Source organism: Rana temporaria, chromosome 2, assembly GCF_905171775.1.
Source record: "Rana temporaria chromosome 2, aRanTem1.1, whole genome shotgun sequence".
NCBI classification, from domain to species: domain Eukaryota; kingdom Metazoa; phylum Chordata; class Amphibia; order Anura; family Ranidae; genus Rana; species Rana temporaria.
Window position 1 is genome coordinate 349774474 of NC_053490.1, and position 20642 is coordinate 349795115.

Genomic DNA, 20642 nt, shown 5'->3' on the forward strand with positions numbered 1-20642 from the left:
TTTGTGTCATCCACAGATGTGATGGAGGGAGCTGGGCTGTCGTCTGCCGCTGTCTGACCCACGCCATCCCCGGAACATCTGCCTCAGCCTGACCCCCTGGGAAGCCATGAGACAGTGGTGGAGGGGAGTGCCCACACATCTCCTCTAGAGGTAGTAGAGGAGGAGCCGGTGGATCTTGAGGAATGCCTCTATTTTGAGGAGGCTTCCACCTTCCCTGGACCCTCACAGACCTCCACCCCATCCAGGGGAACCCCATCCAGGGGAACCCCCTCCAGGGCTACCCCATCCAGGGGAACCCCCTCCCGGGCTACCCCGTCCAGATGGACACATGCCTCTCCATCCCCCAGGAAGGCATTGAGAAAGACCAGGGCTGTACCCGAATCCCTTCAAGAAGGGCTGCAGAGGGAGCAGGCCTGGCAGACACGCCACATGGGTGATCTCGCCTGTGACCTGCGCCGTGTGGCAGACAGCCTGGCCTCCTCAGCCAAGACCCAGGCTGATCGCACAGTGGCTGTGCAGGGCACCACAGCCACTATGCAGCAGTGCCTCACACAGCAGGCTGAGCAGAGCAGCTCAATCTCTGACTGCCTGCAGGATGTGAGCGCAAACTGCGCTGCCATGGTGACATGTATGGGTGACCAAGCACAGACCCTGGAGGCCATGTGTCCCCACATGGTGGCAGGGGGTCCCTCACCATCTGGTGACCAGGGCTCTAATGTGCAGGCCAGCCTGGAGCGACATACCCGGACAATTGGGGAGCTGCAGGCCAGAGCAGCAGGCCTCGTGGCAGAGGTGAAGAGCCTGGGAGTGGCTGTACAGGCCAACACTGCTGCCATCGAGGCGGAGGGAAGGCAGAATAGGCGCCACCAGCGGCAGACCACCACCCGCCAGCTGCGGATGCAGGCGGCTACAAACTCTGTCCTCACCCGCATTGCCATCGCGTTGGAGGGCATGCAGCCAACATCTGCCAGGAGTGACAGACCAGGGGATGAACCTCCTCCTGATGCCCCACCCAAGTCTCCCCCCAGACAATTGAGGAGCCGTACCCGTGGCACCAGGCCTGGCCCACGAGAGGGCAAATGACTGATCTTTTTTTTTGTGCTCAGATTATGAGCTTTATTATTTTTGATTTGTTGGACGTGCACAGAGGTATGTGCCGTCCTCCGGTAAGGGCATGATCCCTATTGTTTTTTTTTTGTTTTTTTCTGCACACGGTGAGGAGTGCAGAAGTGGTGCCCGGACACCCGTTTGCAGGGGCAGGGTTTGCCCGGTGCTGCTACAGTGTGACTGGTGTGTGTATGTGTGGGTGACATTCTTGCCAGCAAGGCGTGTCACCTTGGTTCGTCAGGGAGAGGTTATCCCCACAACCGTGTGAATGTGGTATGAATGGACAGCAACATCATTGGGGCCGTGGCGTTGCTGCTCCCAAGTCCTGCATGGTGGACTTGGGCTAAACCAATGTGAGGTGGATGTGGTGTGTGTGAGCTAGGGACCACAGTGGTGTGCATGCGTGCATTGTCCGTGTGCCATGCTGAATGTGTGTGTTTAACGTGCAAAGATACGTTCCACGAGGCAACTCCTGACTGCTGTTCCCTCAGCAGACGGGGTAGCCTCGGGCAGGGGGGGACTGTGTGGTTCGGGGGTCAGGTCATCACATATGTCAAACTCCAGGCCCTTTCTCATGGCGTAGTTGTGCAGCACGCAACATGCACCGATGATCTGGCACACAAAGTTTGGGGAATACAACAGGGTTCCCCCAGGACTTATCCAGGCATCGGCATTGTGACATCCCAGACACGACTCCACTTGTACGTTGGAAAGATCCACTGGCGAGGAAATGCAGTGTTGCCAGTACCTTGACTAGTGGCTGCACTGCATGTGTGTCTGGCTGGTGATTTCATCATGCAGGGCTGTGGCTATTTCCAGGAGGCCCACAGGACCCCAGATGGCAAGCCCCCTTTTTTTTTTATTTAAAAAAATATATATATTTTTATATTTTATTTATTTTTATTTTCTTTTTAGTGTATATATATATATATATAATTAGTAAAGGGCCCAGAGGTCCCGGATGGCTACCCCCCTTTTTTTATGTCTGTATTTTTCTTTATTTCTTCTTTCTCAATTCTTCTCAATTCGCGGCAGCACCCCCCCAGGCCCATGCCTGAAGCTGTGTAAGGGGCCCCATAATTGCTGATGGCGGCCCTGCCTGGCATGTTGGCATACAAATGTGTTGTCCTGCAAGTGTGGTTGCTCAGCTTGTCCGTTACGGTGATGCTGCAGCTGTTGTCCAGCTGACCTGTGTATGTCTGGTGCTGAGTTACACCTCCTTTATGGGGAATAACTTTAGGCCGGACATACAACTTGCGCGCACCGCACGTAGCCTGCGCCGGGCGCAAGTACGTTTGTGAATCGCCGTATCTCCCTTATTTGCATATTTGATTTGAAAATCAATGGGAGCAACACATGCGTCCAGCGTAAATATGTGCTGGAGTAGGCAAGTTACGTCGGTCGATGAAGCCTATTTTCAGGCGTATCTACGACGGCGCATTTTTGCACTTACGCGGCATATCTCGAGATACGTCAGCGCAAGTGCTTTGTGAATCCGGGCCAATATTTTCAGTCAAAAATCTATTGACGCCAGAGTGTTACATGGCGTCAATAGATTTAAGGGACGCATATCTGCACATCCCAATTTCCCCTCATTCCCAGAGGTACCTTAGGTTAGCAGTAAGGATGGAGGGAGTAGTGCATAATCTTCAATTTGGGGCCCTACCATTCGGGCTGTCATCCTCACCTCAGATTTTTACCAAGGTGATGGCGGAAGCCCTAGCCCCGCTTCGTCTACAGGGAATTGCAGTTATACCCTATCTAGATGACCTGTTATTCTTCGCCCCCTCGAGAGAAAGGTTGCTATTCAACCTGTCCAAGGCACGAAGCCACCTGGAATCTTTGGGGTGGATTTTGAATTTACAAAAGTTCTCCTTAGTTCCATCTCAGGAGATCAGTTTTTTGGGTTACCAAGTCAGTTCGGTGAACCAAAAAATGTTTATTCCTCAGGAGAAAAAGGACAAGGTACAGGACGCTGTGTTGAGGCTACAGTCCAACCAGCCTATAACAATAAGACAAGTAATGTCAGCACTAGGAATACTGACTTCAACTATGCCGTCCATTCAATGGGCAAGATTGCATTTTAGATGCCTTCAAACCTTTCTCCTGAGGTCATGGGATCACAGTCTCAGATCCCTGGACACTCAGATAAAAATTACTTTATTGGTGGAAAGATCAGGAGGTCCTTTCAAGGGGTCTAGAGTGGGCCTTTCCAGTAGAAAGGAGACTGACCACGGATGACAGTGCGTGGGAATGGGGAGCCCAATTAGAAAAAGATTTCATCCAGGGGACTTGGCTGAAAGAAGAGACAAAAAGATCCTCAAACTGGAGAGAGCTAAAGGCGATTGCATTGGCTCTGCTAAAGTTTACTTCCGGATCTCCAGAATCACCATGTACAGGTGTTGACCTCATACCTAAACAGGCAGGGGGGCACAAGGAGCAGACCTCTACAAATTCTTACAGCAGAAATCCTTCTGTGGGTGGAAAAGAACTTACGGTCCCTGTCTGCAATCCATCTAAAGAGATTCCTGAACAGGGTGGCGGATTACTTAAGCAGATATTCAGTCTGGGAGTCAGAGTGGTCACTGAACCCGGAGGTCTTTGCAACAATTTCAAACAGGTGGGTTCAACCACAGGTGGACCGGTTTGCCTCAAGGGAAAATGCACAACTACCTCAATTATTTTTCCTAAACAGACTAGACGGGTCTCTAGCAATAGACGCTCTGGCGCATCACTGGAGGTTTCACCTTTGCTTCGCCTTCCCCCCATTCCAGTTAATCCCTTTGGTGCTAAGGAAAATTAAAAGGGAAAATGTACCGGTCATCTTGATCACCCCATTCTGGCCCAAGAGAGCTTGGTTCTCAACTGTCCTGGGAATGGCGACCAAACTATGTTGGCATCTACCTCTCAGGCAGGATCTATGGATACAGGGTTCCGTAAATCACCCAGAGGTGTCCAGTCTTGCCCTCACAGCCTGGTATCTGAAAGGCAACTCTTAAAAAGGAAAGGTTTTTCAGACCGTTTAGTTTCATCACTGCTAGAAAGCAGGAAGAAAGTAACAAGGGCCATATACACCAAGGTATGGAAGGTTTATAACTCTTGGTGTCACTTATCTGCTCAAAATCCAGACAAACTTAATTCCATTTTGGAGTTCTTACAAGAGGGTGCAGATAAGGGTCTGGCAATCAGTACTTTGAAGGTACAGGTGGCTGCACTAACAGTGTTTCTAAAAAGATCTGTGGCCTCAGACCCACTAGTAGTTAGGTTCTTCAAAGCCCTTACAAGGTCTAGACCGGCTCAGATTAGAAGTTTCCCGAAATGGAATCTCTTGGTGGTTCTGCTATCCATGGCAGGAAAGCCATTCGAACCTTTAGAGGAAGCATCTCTCAGAGATCTCACCCTAAAAACTCTGTTCCTGGTCGCTATCACTTCAGCGCGCAGGATCAGTGAGCTACATGCCTTGTCAATAAAGGAACCTTATTTATCTATTTTTCCGGATAGGATTATTCTGAGAACAGACCCCAAGGGCCAGATTCACATACAATTGTGTTACGCTGCGGCGGCGTAACGTATCCCATTTACGTTACACCGCCGCAAGTTTACAGCGTAAGTGCCTGATTCACAAAGCACTTACCTGTAAACTTGCGGCGGCGTAGCGTAAATCCGACTAATTCAAATGGGGCGGGGACCATTTAAATTAGGCGCGTTCCCGCGCCGAACGTACTGCGCATTTCCCGACGTGCATTGCGCTAAATGACGTCGCAAGGACGTCATTGGTTTCAACGTTAACGTAAATGGCGTCCAGCGCCATTCACGGACGACTTACGCAAACAACGTGAAATTAAACAATTTGACGCGGGAACGATGGCCATACTTAACATTGGTTAGTCCACCTAGAGGGCAACCTTAGTTTTACGCGACATATCTCTACGGAAACTACGTATATTTAGAGCGACGGGCAAAGCGGACGTTTGTGAATCGGCATAACTAGTCATTTGCATATTCTACGCCGACCGCAATGGAATCGCCACCTAGCGGCCGGCCTAGAATTGCAGCCTAAGATCCGACGGTGTAAGTCACTTACACCTGTCGGATCTTAGGGCTATCTATGCGTAACTGATTCTATGAATCAGCCGCATAGATACAACAATCGTATCTCAGAGATACGACGGCGTATCAGGAGATACGCCGTCGTATCTCTTTTGTGAATCTGGCCCCAAATTTTTACCTAAGGTAGCCTCAATAATCAATCGTTCTCAGGATATTGTGCTACCTACTTTCTGTGCAGACCCCTCGGGTGGGGGGAAAAAGGAACATTTTTTCATATGTTGGATGTAAGAGGGACTTGGGACTTTGTTATGCTACCTAAAAATAACAAAGAGCTTCAGACGCACAGAGTTATTATTTGTTATTTTTTGAGGCAACAAAAAAGGTTGCCAAGCTTCAAAAGTTACTCTGGCTAGATGGTTAAAGTTATCCATTCAGGAAGCCTACTCACACGCAGGTGTGGTGCCACCAGTAGGAATTTGTGCACACTCAACGAGAGCACTTGCGGCCACATGGGCAGAAAGAGCTGGTGCCACCCCTGAACAAATTTGCAGAGTGGCAACGTGGTCAAGCTTCCGCACAAACCAGGCATTTGGCAGGAAGGTCCTGCAGGCTGTTGTCCCGCCCTAAGGGGGTAAGTCTCTGTTATCCTCTCAAGGTGCTGTCCTGAAAGACGCCTTGGGAAAATTCAAGTTAGGCTTACCGGTAACTTGTTTTCCAGAAGTCTTTCAGGACAGCCACGACCCGCCCTATTAGTTTGATGTACTATGCTGTGACTAACGTATGTGTTTATATGTTCCAGCCGGGGCCAGAGTTTCTCTGATACAAGTGAGGTATGGTAGGGAGGTACCTCCCTTTAAAGATCTGGAGGAAGAAGGTGTTTCCTGTGGTTGTTGGTGGAGTCACTATCTCTCAAGGTGCTGTCCTGAAAGACTTCAGGAAAACACGTTACCGGTAAGTCTAACTTGAATTTTCCAGCACAGCAGCACCTGTGGAAGGTACCTGTGAAAGGAACCTTCCAACTAGAAGTTTATGCTTATTTGCACATGTTTTTAAAGTTTTTCACTGGCAACATGCTTGATTTTTATTTATTTTTTGTGGATTAATTTTGCTCTGAATTTTGTATGCACTACAGTTGCACTTTATTGTTTTTATTCAGGCTGTCAGCCCTGTGGTACTCATACCCTTCTTTCCATGTTTTGACCTATGTCAAGTACAGCTGCGGCAGGCCAAATCACTATTTAGAACCTTTAGTGCGGGGAATTGATTTATTTATTTTTACAAACTGGCCAGTATATTTGTTTTTTGAACAAAACAAGCTGTTCTGCAGATGTAGCAGGTCCAGGGTTAAGATCAACCCTTTACTACTGACAAAAATGCTTACAATTATCAGCTTTTATTTAATTACCGTATTTATCTGGGTATAGCGCGCACCGGCGTATAGCGTGCATCCCAAGTCTAGAAGGGAAATTTCAGGAAAAAAAAATAATTACTTACAGTTTGAACGCCCCTCGTCTGTGTCTTGCCCGGCGGCCTTGTCCGGTCCGGCGTCCATCTGCGGCCTTGGTGTTGTCCTCCCCGCTTCTCCCGCGCTGTCTCTGAGTGCCGCCGCCGACATATAGTGCAGTACACTCGGGGCCTTGGTGGTGTCCTCCCCGCTTCTCCCGCGCTGTCTCTGAGCGCCACCGACATATACCGAGCGCATCTGGTTCATGTTTGTAACTGTCATCCAGAGCTATGATTAAGGTCCTGCTGTGCGTTACAAGGAATTTTTATCCTGTGTACAATAAAGTCATTCAAACAATCCCAGAATTGAGTGCCGGTTTCAATTGCCCAATCAGGTTTTTCCGTCCTCCCCGCTTCCCCCGCGCTGTCTCCGAGCGCCGCCGCCGACATATATCGAGCGCAGTACACTCGGGTACACTTGGCTTAGCTCGGCCACACTCGGCTCCTCTCGCATAAAGGCTAGGAGGCGGCACAGGGCGTGACCGCGAGCGGAGCCGAGCGTGGCCGAGTGTACCCGAGTGTACTGCGCTCGGTATGTCAGAGGCGGCGCTCAGAGACAGCGCGGATCGGTGTATAACGCGCACCCACAATTTTTCCCTGATAAATACGGTACGTAAAAACCTTTATTCCAAAAGGAAAAAAAAACTGTTCTCTGTAACTAAATGTAAGCTGAAATTCACCTTAGCAACGCTACTTTTCAAAGGTGGCACTGTGCTCCTTTATCCAGAGTGGTGGCACTGTAATACAGGAGATGTCACTGGCCAAATCACTAGGTCAAAAGAGGGTAAAAAAGAACCACATCTAATGATTGGCAAGCTGCAAAATATAAAGATTTGGGTTTAATACTGATTTGTGTCATTGCAGTAGACAGAGCAAACTGGCCAAATCACTAGGTCAAAAGAGGGTAAAAAAGAACCACATCTAATGATTGGCAAGCTGCAAAATATAACGATTTTGGGTTTAATACCGATTTGTGTCATTGCAGTAGACAGAGCAAACTGTTTTGTATCCTTTGTTTTTTCCTTAGAATGAGCTGATGAACAGACACATTCAGAGAGAAATCTGGAGAATTCAAGATGTAATGGAAGGACTTAGAAAGAATAACCCCTCTAGGGGTACAGACACAGCCAAACACAGAGGTAAGCAAGTTCAAAAACTCAATTTTGTCTATCATTCCTTGAGGGACACAGCATTGTAGATAGATAGATTGGTATATTGTACCTATAGGAGGAATGGACACTGGTTTGTAAAGCAAAAGAGGGGGGGGGGGGCTGCTTCACCTGTCTAGTATACCCCACAACTGTTATAGAGCTTTAGGTCCAGACTGGTGCAGGATCTAGTATTTCTGTAGTTTCCCTGACAACAAAACTATGGGCTAGATTCACAGAGAGATACGACGGTGTATCTCGAGATGCGCCGGCGTAAATGTAAATGTCGCCGTCGTATCTATGCGCCGTATCCACAGAAGCAGATACGCGCAAAAATTGGCTTCATCCGTCCGACGTAACTGTCCTCCGCCGGCGGAACTTAGGTGCATATTTAGGCTGGGCGCATCTTTCGTTCCCATTGATTTCCTATTCAATTATGCAAATGAGGGAGATATGCCGATTCACATGCGTACGTTTGGCCGGCGTAGGCTACGCGCGGTGTGCGTAAGCTGTACGCCCGGTCTAAAGTTACCCCTCATAAAAGCAGGGGTAACTTTGCACCAGACTTGCACAGGTCAGCTGGAGAGCAGCAACAGCAGCAGCGTGACAGACGACCTGAGCAACAACACTTGCAGGACAACACATCTGTGCGCCAACATGCCAGGGGCAGCCGTGGTCATAGCACTACTGCATCTACGGGCACGTAGGAGGAGGAGGAGGGCACAGGAGAGGATATACCGAAAGCGCATGGACCTCTTTGCCATGGGGGAATCGGAGGTGTATCGCATGTTCAGATTTGACACTGATGCCATCCTGGAAATAACCAGAATCCTGCAGGATTACCTCACCAGCAAGACACACCGCTCACAAGCAGTGCAGCCACTGATCAAGGTACTGGCAACACTGCATTTCCTGGCCAGTGGATCTTTTCAAATAACAAGTGGAGCTGTGGCTGGGATGTCACAATCCACCATGAGCAGATGTGTGCACCAGGTTGTCCCCGCAATCATCAGACGCATGGCCCACCACATCTTCAGACCCACCCAGGAGGTCCAGCGGAATAAGGCAAGGGCAGATTTCTACAAAATTGCCAGATTCCCACGCACCATCGGGGCCATTGATTGCACACATGTGGCACTACAGCCCCCCCGTGATGCAGAGCACATGTACCGCAATCGGAAGCATTGGCATTCAATCAATGTACAGGTGATAGCCGATGCCCAATGTCTCATATGGCACGTCCGTGCCAAACACCCAGGATCCAGCCATGACAGCTTCATATACCGTCAATGCAGCATCCCAACAGAATTTGAACAGAACGTGTATGGGGACAGCTGGCTGGTTGGTGAGTGACATGGGTGTCAGGCATGACTGTCCCCCCCCCATGATGCAGACATCACGAGGGGCACATGCATGACTAACATCCTCCTGTCTTTTCCCTTCCAGGTGACTCTGCATATGCACTTGGACCCCATCTCATGACTCCATTCCGGAATCCTGAAACCCCAGGAGAGAGAAAATACAATGAAGCACATGCACGTACCCGTGCAGTGGTGGAACGCACATTTGGCCTCCTGAAGTCGCGTTTCCGATGCCTGGATAAGTCTGGGGGTACCCTGTTGTATTCCCCAAACTTCATGTGCCAGATCATCGGTGCATGTTGCATTCTGCACAACTTCGCCATGAGAAGGGGCCTGCAGATTGACCTACGTGATGACCTGACCCCCCAACCACACAATCCCCCTCTAACCGAGGCTACCCCGTCTGCTGAGGGAAGAGCAGTCAGGAGATGCTTATTTTCACGTTAAACACACACATTAATCATGGCACAATGAGAATGCATGCATGCACACCACTGTGGTCCCTAGCACACACACCCCACAACCCCATTAAATTGGATTAGACCGAAGTGCACTGCACGGTACTAAGGAGCAGCAACGCCACGTCAAGGCTCCAATTATGTTGCTGTATATTATTTTCCCCCAAAAAAATTAAAACTCATATCGAGTATAATAATAAAAAAATTACAACTCATATCGAGTATAATAAAAACAAAATTACAACTCATATCAAGTATAATAATAACAAAATTACAACTCATATCGAGTATAATAAAAACAAAATTACAACTCAAATCGCGTATGATAAAAATTAATTAATACTCATATCGAGTCTAAAAAGTAAATCATATAACTGGCACTCATCTGGCCTGACGTGGACTACGCCTAGTGCCAAGGCTCCTGACCCACTGTTGCCTGGGGGCAGCCGCGGATGGGGGGGTGGGTCATTGGGAGGAGGAACATCCCCCGGTCTCTCCCTGCCTGCCTGGATTCCCTCCAAAGCCACGGCTATGCGTGTGAGGACCGCATTTGTTTGAGTCCCCACCGCCTCAATGGCTGCTGTATTGGCCTGTATGGCCACTGCCAGGCTCCTCACCTCTGCCACAAGGCCTGTTTTGTGGCCTCCAGTTCACTCACACAGGTCACTAGTGCACTGCTGTTGACACTGACCTCCTGTGCATTTTCTACGATGGCGGCAGTGTAAGCAGCCTGGGTCTGCTGCATGGAGGCCAGGCTGTCTGCCACCCGGTGCATGTCAGACGCCACACAACCAACATGGTGGGTCTGCCTGGCCTGGTCCCTTGACCAAGTGGCTTCTAGGGTCTCTGAATCACCCCTCGACTTCCTAGTAGCCTTCCTGGGTGCAGGTGTTGCTTGGGGCCAACTATATGGGGATGCCCTTGAGGGTACTTCCCTTATGGAGGAGGAGGGGCTTCCCAAAATGGTGGAGGCCCTTGGGGGACTTCCCAAATTTGAGGATGGCCTTGGGGGGCATCCCAAATTTGAGGAGGGCCTTGGGGGGCTTCCCCTGAAGTTGGAGGGCCCTTGGGGGCTATCCCCTATGGAGGTGGTGGTATGGGAGGGTCCTGCGATGGTGGTCTCCTCCCCCAGGTAAATGCCATCCCCAAGGTCCCCATGCTCCTCCTCTACTTCCTCTAAAGGAGAGGTATGGACACTGGCATCAAGGGATGGGGTTGGTTGCGCAGCAGCCGATGACGGCCCAGCTCCATCCTGCACATCTGTGGATGACACAAAACATTCACATGTTGGTGGACCTACACACTTGTCACATATTCCCTCCCCCCCCCCCACACACATGCTACACACCAGATAAAAGATAAAACACACTCACCTGTCCTCAAGGCTGATCACTGACTCAAATCCCTCCAGCCCTCCACCTGCTCCCTCTCCAAGCACCTGGCTATGACCTGAGATATTCAGGGCTGGTCACCTCCGGTTGCCCCTTCTGTGCCTCCTCATCTTGGCCACCTTCTCCTTCACGAGACGCCGCAGGTCATTGATTTTCTTGGCTATCTTGTCTGGGGTCCGTTCTGGTCCGTTCTGCATGGCCAAGGGCACTGATCTGTGTTGCTATCTCTGCCAAGATCTCCTCTTTACGGACCTTGCTGGTCGTGCCAATCTCCGATCCGTGGAGGTACTTGTTGTACCTTGCCATGCCATCAATGATGATCGCCTTCTCCTCTTTAGTAAAGTTTTTTAGCCTCCTTTCCTTAGGCACTGCTGCTTCAGACATATTGAAATAAATACAGGACAAAAGTAGCCACACCAAACCAACCAAACCTGCTGGTGTACTTTTGCGCTTGACGGGTGCATGTCTGGGCGTATTTATACCCTGGGGCGTAAATGGTGGGCCGGGTTATCTCGGGGGATACGATAGGCGTAGTTGCGCGCATGCGCATTGGGACGCGGGACATGCTATCACGTGACGGCGCATGCGCCGTTCGTTTGGACCTTCATTTGCATGGGGTCACGCTTCATTTAAATGGATCACGCCCACCTCTTTCCCACTTTGAATTACGTCGGCTTACGCCGTCTAATTTAGGTTACGCTGGCGTATCGCAGCGCGCATTTGCTTGCTGAATAGGCTGCTTGCCTCTCTAAGTTTCGACGGCGTAGTGTATCTGCGATGCGCTACGCCCGCGTAAAGATGCACCGAGGTATGTGAATCTAGCCCTATGTGTTAGCTTTTATGTATCATGATTGGAATAGTGTACAAATGTTAGATTATTTTTAAAGTACTAAAGTACTAGTACTGCTCCAGAAAAAAATACAGTTTTTAAAACTTTTTTTTCCATTGATACATGTTCCCTGGGGCAAGACCTGGGTTCTCAAAGATGTTTTCCAACAATAACTTGAATATTGGTCTTTAAAATTAGCACTTTTGAATTTGAACGTTCGAGTCCCATAGACTTCAATGGGGTTCTAAATGTTCGCGCGAACGATCGGTCCGTTCGAAAGTTCTGGTGCGAAACGACCAGGGGTATGTTCGGCTCATCCCTAATGCCTATATTGGCTGCCTGGAGCAAAGGTAAGTCACGTTGCGAAATAATCAATACGAGAGTGCTTTTTGTGCAACAGAGAATAATACGTATAATCTCTGCCCATCGGGTGTACCAGGCGCCAAGCATCCACCAAGGCCAAAGAGTTCAGCTGTGATTTAATTTTCTGTATAATAGCATATGAAATACTAGACCTGCCATTGGAGGTATCCTGTAGGGGTAACAATGGGATATTAAAATCCCCACCTAAAATAATACAGCCAGTGGTAAAGCCCTTTAATTCGTCTATTAAGTGACGACAAAATGTGAGATGGCCTGAATTAGGGAAGTAAGCATTTGCCAGGGTAATCTCTCTGTTATGCCACATTCCCTTGAGGAACAGGAATCGGCCCATAGGGTCCGTTTATTGTTGGGACACTTTAAAGTTTGCATGTTTATGCAACAGGATAGACACGTCTTTGGACTTAGAGTTAGGGTTTGGTGCATGGTATACCTCAGGAAGTGTCTATCAAATTATCTAGGTACAGAAGAAATTGGAAGTGGGTCTCCTGGATAAACACAAAAGCAGGATTGAGCTTTTTTCAATTCTCTTAAAAGTGATATCCTCTTTTCCGGAATGTTGAGGCCCCTTAGGTTATGAGAGATCAGGGTGGGGTGTTTGCCTAGTGAGTAATAAGCCATTTCAGCACAGTGTCAATTTAACCCCCCAAAAAAAGGGGGGGGGGGAGAAAAAGTCTCCTGAATGAACACTGTGTTTTATCAAATCTAAAGTCTGTGCAGATCTCTACCAGGAAATTCTGGAGTACTTCATGCTTGCCTCTGCTGACCAGCTTTATGGAGATGCTGATTTCATTTTCCAGCAGGACTTGGCACCTGCCCACACTGCCAAAAGTACCAATACCTGTGCTTGTATTGCTTGTTAACCGTGTTACTCGCAATCCAAGGTTTTACTGTACTGCGTTTGGACATCCAAGTGGTCTAGTTACAGTGCTGTGTTCCTCAATCAATGATGGAGAAAAATAGGATTGTTTAATACAGCTTACCTGTAAAATCCTTTTCTTGAAATACATCACGGTACACAGAGCCATTGATAATTAGTAGTGTTGCTCACGAATATTCGCATTGCGAATATTCGACTCGAATATAGCATATTCGAGAAATCGCGCTATATTTCGAATTTCGCGGTGAATATTCGCAATTCGATTATTCGCATTTTTCAATTTGATTTTAAAACAGATCACATCCTATCGACGTCTAAAAGCATTGCTGGTATGATTAGAGACCCTGGGCCGAGTAGCTAAGCTGAGGCGATCCTTTTATGTTGCCAAATTGAAAAAAAAAAAATTGCGATTTTTCGCTATTGCGAATGCGAAAATGATTGCGAATTTTCGATAACTGTGGTAGGAGAACTCTGATTGTCTCTGATGCAAAAGGGGGGGGCTTTGTGTATGTTTCTGTTATGAATATTTGTATGTTGATATTATTTTTTTTGTAAGAAGGAAAAAATTGCGCATACCTTAAAAAAAGGGGAGAATACAGCAGCAACTCAAAAATGTTATACAACATAATTTAATACAAGACAGAAAATGGAGTTGCTCTACAAGAATAAAAAATATGTCTAGTGACAAGACATGTGGGCAAATTATAAAATAAGCAAGCGCAAATAACTTGTGAAATACACAGTGAAACAAATATATAAAGAAATATAGTCCCCAATAATAGAAAAATAATCTTTCATAAAAATGTCTTTGATATGTGAAGTGAAAAAAAAGTCCAAAGCATGCAGCATGAACGTGTGTCAATCTTCAAGGTGTTTGATTGACAAACGGCTGTGACAGATGGATAGAGTAAAGAATCACCACCAATGCAAAACACTTTTTATTTTCTATTGTAAAATATCAAGAATATTCTGAGCCAATCAGAGTGCTCCTTCTGCATTTGCCGAATATTCGCAATTATTTTGTATTGTAAAATATCAAGAATATTCTGAGCCAATCAGAGTGCTCCTTCCACATTTGCCGAATATTCGCAATTATTTTGTATTGTAAAATATCAAGAATATTCTGAGCCAATCAGAGTGCTCCTTCCGCATTTGCCGAATATTCGCAATTATTTTGTATTGTAAAATATCACGAATATTCTGAGCCAATCAGAGTGCTCCTACAGCATTTGTCGAAATTGCGCAGTAAATATCGCATTCGCATGTTGCGATATTTCGATAAAATATCACGAATATTCTGAGCCAATCAGAGCGCTCCTCCAGCATTTCTCGAAATTGCGCAATAAATATCGCATTCGCATGTTGCGATATTTCGATAAAATATCACGAATATTCTGAGCCAATCAGAGTGCTCCTACCGCAGTTGTCAAAAAATCGCAATTATTTTCGCATTCGCAATAGCGAAAAATCGCAATCATTTAATTTCGATAAAATATCACGAATATTCGAATTTAGCGAATATATCTCGAATATTCGAATATATATTCGAGATATATATCGCGAAATCGAATATGGCATATTCTGCTCAACACTAATAATTAGTGGGTAGATAGTCACCACAGGTGATTGGACAATGGCAACCCTAATTACAAGACGAGTTCCTCCCCTATATAACACCTCCCATATGGAGAGTACCTCAGTTTTGTAGCAAAGCAATAAGTGTCCCAATGTTTTAATCCCGAAGAGGGGCAGGAGCTCTGTGTTCTGTGATGTATTCCAAGAAAAAGCGTTCTACAGGTAAGCTGTATTAAAAAAATCTTATTTCTTGTTTATATATCAAGGGACACAGAGCCATTGATAATTAATTAGTGGGATGTCCCAAAGCAATGCTTAAATTGAGGGGAGGGAGACACAGATCAGGAACAAGATCGCCATTGCGCCAGAGGATCTATACTTTTGCCTGCAGTACACTACGCCCAAAGGCGGCATCCTCATGCCTCACACATCTACCAGGTAGAATTTAGTGAATGTATGGACCGAAGACCAAGTAGCAGCCTTGCAGATCTGAGGCCATGAAGGCCTGGTGATGCACTGCCCCATAAAGCACCCACTGCTCTAGTCAAGTGTGCTTTCACCTGAAAAGGAGCAATCTTCTTTTCCAAAGCATAGGCCTGAATAATGACTTGTCATCATTGTCGGCCCTTCTTGGGCGCCTGTGGCATAATAAACAGACAATCAGTCTTTTGTATCTGAGCCTTAGCTTGCAGGATACTCGGAGGCCCATGTGCAGTGAACACCCTGCACCCATGAAGGGTTATTGCCACTGGTGCTAACACATTCTGATAATCAGTGAAACATTCATAATGATAAAAATTCCATGCAATCTAAACCATTCTATATAGTAAAGAGTCCACATGTGTAGAGACAAATTGATAATTGATTGAATATCGACATCCACCACCAAACTGGAAAGAATACTCCTGTGATATCACCACCACCAAGAGCCTTAGGCCCCATACACACGACCGGATCTGTCCGCTGATACTTGTCCGCGGACCAGTTTCAGCAGACAAATCCGGTCGTGTGTACGGCCTAGCGGACATTTTTCGGCGGACATTTGTCCAGCCGACCGTTTTCAAGCGGATACAAATTTCTTAGCATGCTAAGAAATCTATCCGCTGGAAACCTGTCCGTCATACTTATCCGGTCGTCTGTACAGACTCACCGGATAAGTCCGACCGATCCCCATCCCTTGCATGCGTCGAAGTGATTCGACGCATGCGTGGAAGTATTTACCTTCCAGGGTCGCGCACGTCGCTGCGTCATCGTCGTGGCGACTGCGCGGCCATGTCACCGCGTATGTTTTCCGCTGGGATTTTGATCTGATGGTGTGTACAGCCATCAGATCAAAATCCGCCAGTGGACATGTCCGAGTGAAACGGTCCGGCGGACCGTTTTCATCGGATATCCGCTCGTGTGTACAGGGCCTAAATGCTTGCTTACCAGCTGTTGTTGACCCTGTATTATAGGTCAAACGCACTTTGGCTTAATACCCATTCTGGGCCTTTAACGCCTATGGGTCCTCTTGGGTGCCTGCATTGATCCTCCAGATAGTGATGTCAGTAAGCATCCAAAAAAAACATAATGCAATTTATTAGAAGCTACTTTAGATTACACTTACATCAAGTAAATAAAAAATAAAAACATTTTTTAATTCACTTGATGTAAGTGTAATCTAAAGTAGCTTCTAATAAATTGCATTATGGTTTCATGCTATGTGGGCCTTTTTTTTGTTTTTGGATGCTTACTGACATCGCTACAGTACCTGGAGGATCAACGAAGGCACCCAAGAGGACCCATAGGTCTTAAAGGCTGGGTATTAAGCCAAAATATGTTTGACCTCCTATAATACAGGGTCAGCAACAGCTGGTAAGCAAGCATTTTGGCTCTTGAGGCTGGGTTCACACTGGTGCGACAAACGCTCCGACATTGGGAGCTCATGTTGCATGACGTGTGAAAATCAATGTTTCCCTGTGGAGGCCGTCTTAACTGGTTCGACACATGTCGGTCTGACTTTGAAAAATGCTCTTCCCTGTACTACTTTGGTCCGACGTGTACTACTTTGGTCCTACTTCAGCCCATTGAATATCAGTGAAGTCGGATCAAAGTCGGATGCCGCCTCGCATACTCTGACTTTGGCATGCGACTTGTGCTCTGCTGATCTTGAGGGGGAACTCCACGCCAAATTTTAAATTAAAAACTGTCATAAGTTCCCGCTCCAAGAGCATACCAGGCCCTTGGGTCTGGTATGGATTGTAAAGGAAAACCCCTACACCAAAAAAACAGCGGTGGGGGGCCCCCCCAAAATCCATACCAGACCCTTATACAAGCACGCAGCCTGGCCAGTCAGGAAAAGGGGGTCCGGACGGACGAGCGAGTGCCCCCCCTCCTGAACTGTACAGGCCGCATGCCCTCAACATGGGGCAGGGTGCCCCCCTGCCCCAAAGCATCACCCCCCCACCCCAAAGCACCTTGGGCAGATCCTCAAAAGAGATACTCCGACTTAAACTGCTGTTCAGTCTGTGGTGTAACTTTGGAAACGATCTCAAAAGGCTTTTTCCAAAGTTAGGCAGAAGATCCGGCATGTGTAATTGAATTACACTGCCGAATCTTAGGATGCAGTAACCGGCATCCGCCGCTGGGGGCATTTCGAGTCGAAATGCCGTTTCTAGTAATGCAAATTAGCACTAAGGCGATCCACAAAGCTTTCCAGCTTCCTTTTTGCGCCGTAAGTGTTATTTTGCAAGTGTAAAATTAGGGCTGGTTCTACAAAGTGTAAACTAGTCACACCTTGCAAAAGCCCATTCCAGCGACGGCATTTGGTATGCTTTCCCGAGGGAGAACTCCACGGCAATTTGTAAAAACAAAACCGGCATGGGTTCCCCCCCAGGAGCATACCAGGCCCTTAGGTCTGGTATGGGTTGTAAGGGGACCCCCCCTACGCCGAAAAATCGACGTAGGGGGTCCCCCTACAATTCCATACCAGGACCTGTATCCAAAGCACGCTACCCGGCCGGTCAGGATAGGAGTGGGGACGAGCGAGCGCCCCCCCCCCCCCTCCTGGCCGTGCCAGGGTCCGCATGCCCTCAACATGGGGGGGTTGGGTGCTCTGGGGCAGGGGGGGCGCACTGCGGGCCCCCCCACCCCAGAGCACCCTGTCCCATGTTGATGAGGACAAGGACCTCTTCCCGACCAGACCCTTGCCATTGGTGTCGGGGTCTGCGGGCGAGGCTTATCGGAATCTGGGAGTCCCCTCAAATAAGGGGGCCCCCAGATACCGGCCCCCCACCCTAAGTGAAATGGATATGGGGTACATCGTACCCCTATCCATTCACCTGTAGGCAAAAAGAAAAGTTTTTTTTTTTTTTTTTTTTTTTTTTTTTTTTTTTTTTTTTTTTTTTTTTTTTTTTTTTTTTTTTTTTTTTTTTTTTTTTTTTTTTTTTTTTTTTTTTTTTTTTTTTTTTTTTTTTTTTTTTTTTTTTTTTTTTTTTTTTTTTTTTTTTTTTTTTTTTTTTTTTTTTTTTTTTTTTTTTTTTTTTTTTTTTTTTTTAAACACACAACACAAGGCTTTTTAAAATATTTTATTATTCTGCTCCGGATGCCCCCCCTGTCTTCGTTATTAGCTCAATTAGCAGGGGGGGCTTCTTCTTCCGCTCTCCGGGGGTCTTCCACTCTCCGGGGGTCTTCCGCTCTCCGGGGGTCTTCTCCGCTCTCCGGGGGGGGCTTCTCCGGACTCCGGGGGGCTTCTTCCATCTCTCCCCTCTTCCGCTGTTGACTCGGCGAACCCCGGTTCTTCTGCAGCTCTCCGGTGCCTTCTTCTTCAGCGCTGGCTGCCTGCTATGTTTGTGTGTTAGCTCGATTTCAAACAGGCAGCCAGCGTGGTCTTCTGTGGCGTCAGGGTCTTCTCTTCCTTTCTTCCGATGTTGCCTCGTCGCCTGTTGTCGCTGTAATGATGGAAGCGCTCCTTGCATCCCATTTATATAGGCATCACCGTCCCATCATGCTCCGGCAGGTACCCACGTGTGGGTGCCTACCCACGTGCACCACCACGTGGGTACCTGCCGGAGGCATGATGGGACGGTGATGCCTATATAAATGGGATGCAAGGCCGCGCTTCCATCATTACAGCGACAACAGGCGACGAGGCCAACATCGGAAGAACAGAAGACAAGAACCCTGACGTCACAGAAGACCCGCCGGGCTGCCTGTTTGAAATCGAGCTAACACACAAACATAGCAGGCAGCCAGCGCTGAAGAAGAAGGCACGGAGAGCTGCAGAAGAACCGGGGTTCGCCGAGTCAACAGCGGAAGAGGGAGAAGATGGAAAGAGCCCCCCCGGAGTCCGGAGAAGCCCCCCCGGAGAGCGGAGAAGACCCCCCGGAGAGCGGAAGACCCCCGGAGAGTGGAAGACCCCCGGAGAGCGGCAGAAGAAGCCCCCCTGCTAATTGAGCTAATAACGAAGACAGGGGGGGCATCCGTGCAGCAGAATAATAAAAATATTTTAAAAAGCCTTGTGTTGTGTGTTTACTAACTAACTTTTTGCCTACAGGTGAATGGATAGGGGTACGATGTACCCTATATCCATTCACTTAGGGTGGGGGGCCGGTATCTGGGGGCCCCCTTATTTGAGGGGACTCCCAGATTCCGATAAGCCTCCGCCCGCAGACCCCGACAACCAATGGCAAGGGTTGTCGGGAAGAGGTCCTGTCCTCATCAACATGGGGACAGGGTGCTCTGGGGTGGGGGGGCCCGCAGTGCGCCCCCCTGCCCCAGAGCACCCAACCCCCCATGTTGAGGGCACGCGGCCTGGCACGGCTCAGGAGGGGGGGGGGGCGCTCGCTCGTCCCCACTCCTTTCTGGCCGGCCGGGGTAGCGTGCTTTGGATACGGGTCTGGTATGGATTGTAGGGGACCCCCTACGTCAATTTTTCGGCGTGGGGGGGTCTCCTTACAACCCATGCCAGACCTAAGGGCCTGGTATGCTCCTGGGGGGGAACCCATGCCGTTTTTTTTCTTTGAAAATTGGCATGGAGTTCTCCCTCAGGAATGCATGCCGCTGTCATTTTTTTTTTTTCCCGACGCAACTTTTTTAAGCCGTCGCGATCCTCAAAACTCGGCGTAACGTAACTTCGCGCATGCGCAGTACGGCCGGCGCGGGAGCGCGCCTCATTTAAATGGGACTCGCCCCATTTGAATAGGAACGCCTTGCGCCGGCGGAATTTTAGTTACACAGCCTGAAATTTCTAGATAAGTGCTTTGTGGATCAGGCACTTAGGTAGAAACTTTAAGGCAGTGTAACTTAAATGGATTTTTTAAGTTACGCCAGGTTTTTGTGATCTGGCCCCTTGTCCCCATGTTGATGAGGACAAGGGCCTCTTCCCGGCAACCCTGGCCGTTGGTTTTCGGGGTCTGTGGGCGGGGGCTTATCATAATCCAGGAGCCCCTTTAATCTTTAATAAGGGGGCCCCAGATCCTGGCCCCCCACCCTATGGGAATGAGTATGGGGTACAACATACCCCTACCCATTTACCTGGGGGGAAAAGTTCAATAAAAAAAAAACACACTACACAGGTTTTTAAAGTAATTTATTAGCAGCTCCGGGGGTCTTCTTCCAACTCTCCTCTCTCTTCTTCTTGCTCTCCGGTGCCTTCTCCCGCTCTCCGGTGCCTTCTGCCTTCTGCTGGGCTCCTCCGCTATCTTCTTACAGCTCTTTTACTAGCATTGGTCCGGTCTTCTCTGTCGTTCTTCCCTCATCTTTTCTTCTGATGTTGACACAACACTCTCTCCATTGTAATGCTGTGTCCCATGCGCAACGATTAATATAGGCATGGGGCATGGTCACCGGGTGACCTCTACCCTCATGACGTCACAGTCCCATCCTGCCCTGGGGACTGTGACGTCATGAGGGGCGGGGTCACCGGGTAACTTTACCCGGTGACCTCGCCCCATGCCTATATAAATCGTTGCACACACAA

General features: G+C 48.3%; 1 protein-coding gene across 5 annotated transcripts in view; it reads left to right on the forward strand.

Moving 5' to 3' along the window:
- PLEKHA6 (pleckstrin homology domain containing A6) overlaps window positions 1-20642 on the forward strand; it is a 1721986-nt gene that overhangs the window by 1126738 nt on the left and 574606 nt on the right. For all 5 annotated transcript variants that reach the window (XM_040339539.1, XM_040339538.1, XM_040339541.1 and 2 more), the window contains exon 14: window positions 7688-7799. In XM_040339539.1, the coding sequence (XP_040195473.1) occupies window positions 7688-7799 (112 nt within the window). The remainder of the gene's footprint in view (window positions 1-7687; window positions 7800-20642) is intronic.